Source organism: Vicia villosa, linkage group LG5 (genome assembly GCF_029867415.1).
Source record: "Vicia villosa cultivar HV-30 ecotype Madison, WI linkage group LG5, Vvil1.0, whole genome shotgun sequence".
NCBI classification, from domain to species: domain Eukaryota; kingdom Viridiplantae; phylum Streptophyta; class Magnoliopsida; order Fabales; family Fabaceae; genus Vicia; species Vicia villosa.
In genome coordinates, this window is record NC_081184.1 from 111094261 (window position 1) to 111100260 (window position 6000).

The following is a 6000-nucleotide window of genomic DNA, read 5'->3' on the forward strand; positions in this document are numbered from 1 at the left end:
TTGTCTTATTGGATATTTGTATCGCCTGCTGTCAAAATTGTTGGCTGGTAGACTGAAGAAGGTCATTGGTAAACTTGTTTCTCCTATTCAATCTGCGTTCATTGAAGGAAGACAAATGATGGATGGAGTGGTTGTGTTGAATGAGGTTACTGACTTTGTGAAAAGGAATAGGAGGGAGTGTTTGATTTTGAAAGTCGACTTCGAAAAGGCGTATGACTGTGTTTCGTGGAGCTTTCTCAGATATATGTTCAAACGTATTGGATTCGGGAATAAGTGGTGCCTTTGGATGGAAGCTATGGTATTCTCAAGTACAATTTTTGTGCTCGTTAATGGCAGCCCGACGGCTGAATTTGTGGCGTCGAGGGGCCTCCGACAAGGTGCCCGATGTCCCCGTTTCTTTTTCTTCTTGTTGTGGAGGGTCTTGCTAGATTAATGTGGAATGTTGCAGAATATGGTGGCTTTCAGGGTTTTCACTTCAATCAACAAATTCATTTCGAGTTATTGCAATTCGCGGACGACAGGGTTATGCTATGTGATGGGAGTTTGGATAATTTGTGGTGTATCAAGGCAGTTTTACGGGGCTTTGAGCGTGTTTCCGGTCTGCGTATCAACTTCAACAAAAGCAAGTTATATGGTATCAATATTGGGGATCAGGTTTTGGCTACTGCGGCTAACTTTCTTCCTTGTGAGGTTGGCAGATTTCCTTTTCTTTTCCTTGGTTAACCTGTTGGCGCCTATCATAGGAGAAAGTGCACTTGGAACCCGATTTTCAACAAATTATCTAGAAGGCTTGCAACGTGGCAGAGAAAACATGTCTCTCTTGGAGATAAAGTAACGCTCTTAAATTCGGTTCTTAACAATATTCCGATTACTGGCTTTCTTTCTTCCAAGCGCCTAGAGTGGTTTGGGAGGAAATTATCAAAATCCAAAGAACTTTCTTGTGGGGAAAGAAGACGGATGAGAAAAGGAGAATGTGTTGGGTTAGTTGGGATTAGGTTTGCTTAGCCAAAGAAGACGGAGGGTTAGGTGTTAAAAATCTGGAGTTGTTTAATCTAGCTTTGATTAGTAAGTGGGGATGGAGATGCGTAGCGGAGTGAAATTGCGTTTGGTTAGATCTTTTAAAATTCAGATACGGTGAGAGATTACATTGCATTCATGATGAGTTACCGGAAAATAATTTGAAAAAATCCTCATTGTGGTGGCGTGATGTGCGGGCTGTTTGTAGGAGTAAAATCAATGAGCAACAGTGGTTTTTAGATTCTATTTCTTGCAATAGTAGAGGTGAAGTTATGTAGGGCAGCGGTAATGATGATTTTTCGGTAAAGAATGCTTATCAAAGACTGTATGCAACAACGAGTGGGGAAGTTATGCTGGATGATGTTAAGGTTCATGCTATTCACAACGTTTGGACGACGAAGGTTCCCGGGAAAATCAAGATTTTCGGGTGGCAGTTTATTCTTAATAGCCTACCTACGAGAGAAGAGTTATGGCGGAGAGGTGTTATCATTGGCATGAACCATATAGTATGCCCTTTATGTAATTCCTGTGTAGAATCAACAGTCCATCTTGTTTTTGGTTGCGTCGAATCGAGAATGGTGTGGACTGCGGTCTTAGGGTGGTTGTTGGGGGAGGAAATGGACATTGGGGTCGGTAACTCGGAGCTTGATGTCCTAGACCGTATTTGTGTTTGTTTGGAGATTTGCGTTCGTATGTCGTTTGTTGTTTTCTTTTGGCTTCTCGTTACGTGGAATATTTGGAGAGCTAGAAATGACTTGATCTTTCTCCAATAAAGTTTGGGACACTTCGGGGTTGGTGACATGCATAAAATTCATGGGTTGGGATTGGTATTCAATCATTGTTAATAAAGACTTATAAAGTGATGGGGATGTTTGGTTTTCTAATCCGTTGAGTATGGTGGGATATTAGTTTTTGGTTTGTGTTGGTTTGGGTGAGCCTTGTTTGGCTTTTACCTTTTTGTATTTGTGTTTCTTTTATATTGGGTGAACACTTCTTGTGCTATTTAATACAAAGTCGATTATAAAAAAAAAACTAAAATAAATATGATCCAGTGGTACACTAAAGTGTTCAAGAGGTTTATTTGAATGTTTTAAAAATTAAGGGATCAAAATAAACTCAAAAAAAATTAAGGGACAAAAAAGATATTTTTTTCTCCTCCATCATCTTTTACAAATTAAACTGTGTCAATTGTGTAAAATTCTTATTTAACCAGCACATCGCGTTTGACATCTGTCCTTAAAAAAAATAATTTCATATACAATCTCTATAATTAAATTATGAGTACACCACCAAAAAAATATATAATTAATATTTCAAACTTTTATTTCCTCCTTCGAACGCAGGGTGGAACACATCAAAGATTCATGGTTGTTTTAAAGAAGGGGCTAAATATGTACATACATTGACAGTGATTACAAGAATTAGAAAATTAATATCTTACTGAGTCAAAAAAAAAAAACATCTTAATAAAAAGTTTATAAAAGTAACACGTTATGTATGAAGGTAGATCAACTAAGACAGATAGTGACAATTTCTGCACCAAGTTAATTAAATTTTTGGTTATGATTTTTACCCTTACTTTCTTTTCCACAACCTATCATATTAGGTTGTGGTATCATTTTTACCTATTTTCATGCGTATTAAAAAAAATAATTTATTAGCATTATAAATTAACCTTACATTATTAATCAATAATAAACACATATTTCGTAAAATTAAAAATTTTAAAATACTTATATAATATAATAGAATATTAATATATTTCTAATACATCTCCATTAAACCTTTAAAAAGTATATATTAAAAAACATAGTATGAATATATATATATATATATATATATATATATATATATATATATATATATATATATATATATATATAGGGCATATCATATGAGAATGTGAGAATGAATATGAACCATTGGATTTTAAAATAAATGGTGGAGATTATGGGTGAAACTTTTTTTTCTCTCTCCTACATCATTTATTTCAAAATATAGGAAAGAGAAAAAAAATATTCACCTATAATCTTCACCATTTATTTTAAAATCCAATGGTTCAGATTCATTCTCACATTCTCATATGATATGCCCTATATATATATATATATATATATATATATATATATATATATATATATATATATATATATATATATATATATATATATATATATATATATATATAATTCCAAAAAATAAGTGTTGTGATATAATTGTGCCCTTGAAATCTCATCTTTAGAAAATAGATGTTATAAACCTATTACCTATGTCATAAGTTTTAGATGAAGTTGTAGTGTTTCTCACATATATCTATGTTCTTGACTCAATAAAAAATGTTCTACTCTTACCCATATTTAATGAAACAATATATTATTTTTACATGAAACATTTAATTTACTTCATTTTTTATATAAAAATTGCATAAATTATAAAATCATCATGAATATTTAAATTTATCTATTCATGGAATATTGCCGGTTAATTGTTTCTTGAAATTTGATTTTTGATCAAAATCATTAGTCAAGTTATAGACAGTCTCTTTCACTTGCCAAAACATATTGTTTGCATTTTCTTTTACTAAAAATATTAGATCAAATTGTCTATAATATAAAATAAAAATGTTTGATCAAATCTAACAGGTACGGTGGTACCATGAATTTGTAAACTTCAATTTGAAATATAAAATGGTAATAAAAAGAAGGGTGCATCACCTATGAAAGCAAAACATCTAATAAAAATGTTGAGCCACTTTGTCAAGAAACTTGAAAAAGTCTAAGATATTGAAGGCCATAAAACTATATAAAGAGTTACAATCCATATACTTTAAGCAATCATAAACAACAAATCTTCTAAATACCAAATAAAAGATATACAAGGCTGCTTACTAAGAGAGAACATGGGAATCTCAATTGAGGCGAGGCAATGGCCTCGACTCATATTTGCAATAGCATTTTGTATAATTGCTTTTACTACTTTTGCTGTTGCTGATGATGATAAGCCTTACTATGGAGGCCAATATCCATACAACAACTATCCCCAACCACCATACACTTACAAACCACCTTCATATAATAACAATCAATCTCCACCCCCATATTCTTACAAATTTCCTCCATATAATTATCAATCTCCTCCTCCATATGATAACAAATTCCCTCCATATTACTATAAATCTCCACCATCACCTTATGTCGACAAATTCCCTCCATATTACTATAAATCACCACCTCAACCATCTGCATCACCACCACCTCCTTATGTCGACAAATTTCCACCATATTATTACAAATCTCCTCCTCCACCATCTCCATCACCACCACCTCCATATGTTTACAAGTCACCACCTCCTCCTCCATATGTCTATAAGTCACCACCTCCACCACCCTATGTCTATAGTAGTCCACCACCACCTCCATATGTCTACAAGTCACCACCTCCTCCACCCTATGTATATCCATCACCTCCATATGTTTATAAGTCTCCTCCCCCTCCATCCCCTTCACCTCCTCCTCCATATGTCTACAAGTCACCACCACCTCCATCTCCTTCACCTCCCCCTCCATACGTCTACAAGTCTCCACCCCCACCATCTCCTTCACCACCACCACCATATGTTTATGAGTCTCCACCTCCACCATATGTCTACAAATCCTCTCCTCCACCTCCCTATGTTTATAGCTCTCCTCCAAAACCTTACATTTATTCATCACCACCTCCATCTTATCCTTCACCAACTCCTTACATTTATAAGTCTCCACCTACACCATATAATCCATATTTATATAGTTCACCTCCTCCCCCCTTGTATTAAGCTTAATAAGTGTTTTGATTTTCTTCAATAATTTTTCTATGATCAATGTTGTGTGGTTTGTAATAAAGTCTTCATTATAATAAAGGCCTAAATTCTATTAAAAGATGTATTTAGTACTATGTGTTGTATCATTATGAATCAGTATTATTTTTAAAGTTTGATTTATTTAATTTTCTCAAATTTCATATAATATCATTTATTGTTATGGATGTCTTGATATAAAAATATTTATATAAGTAATAATACAAAAATGATTCAAATACAATTAATCATACAAAAACACCTAAAGCTCCATTTAGAACAACTAGAGTTACTCCTTCCTTATTCACTCTAAAAAGAAACACATCATTTATGACACAAGAAAGATCCATCATTTGACTTTGCAAATAATTTTTCCACGACAATACATTTTTATGATAGAAATTGATTGAAGAGTTTGGTAGTAAGAGATAAGTGCTAGTTTAAATGTTCAATAAGTTCCTCATGGGGTACACAATTTTATAAATGGGAGAAAAAACACCTCCCGTGAACATTGTGTTTGTCGTCGTGGTCTGACTGACAATTTCAGTTTGTTTCGATCGGGCCAGGTTTGGGTTTGGGTGATATATTAATTTTTTTATCTCAAAAAAATAAAATAATTTAACATTAATTTTTCAGTAAATACATTATTCTCATCCGTTTTATTAATTACACATCGGACTAAGCCTTCAACTGCTTTAGCTGAGTCAATCAATAACCCCACATTCTTCTCCTACAAATTATATTTTTTGGAACTTGTTCATCTAATCATAGGAAGACTAGTCAAGTTTGTTCCCCCTATTCTCTCATTTTTTGGTTTCAAACTTCAATTATAAATAAAGGTCTCCGCACCTTATTATTTTCACTCCATAATGTAAAATTGAAATTTCTCTCATCTCTCTCTAATATGCTATATTTAAAGAAGTTTCCTTTTTGTCTTATTTTTTGAATGAATTCATTGTGTCATATACAATTTGTATACCTATCGAATTCGAGTGGTCTTCGTACCATAAAAGATATAATTCTTGATCGATTATCTACAGTGCAGTAGTATCCGTAAGAATTTGAACTAGATTGTTTTATCCTAGGGATATCGTGGTTGATCGCATGTCTTGTACAATTATCGACCAAATATTTTCTTGAGTAAAATA

The 6000-nt window shown here is 33.3% G+C and overlaps 1 protein-coding gene across 1 annotated transcript; it reads left to right on the plus strand.

Moving 5' to 3' along the window:
- The first annotated feature begins 3856 nt into the window (after positions 1-3856).
- On the plus strand, positions 3857-4983 carry LOC131607043 (extensin-2-like). The gene has a single exon (XM_058879095.1). It carries the CDS (start codon positions 3917-3919, stop codon positions 4829-4831), a length of 915 nt encoding a protein of 304 aa, XP_058735078.1. The 5' UTR covers positions 3857-3916; the 3' UTR covers positions 4832-4983.
- Positions 4984-6000: the final 1017 nt, after the last annotated feature.

Coding starts and splice junctions, on each gene's coding strand:
- LOC131607043 (XM_058879095.1), top strand. CDS start 3,917: ATGGGAATCTCAATTGAGGCGAGGCAATGGCCTCGACTCATATTTGCA.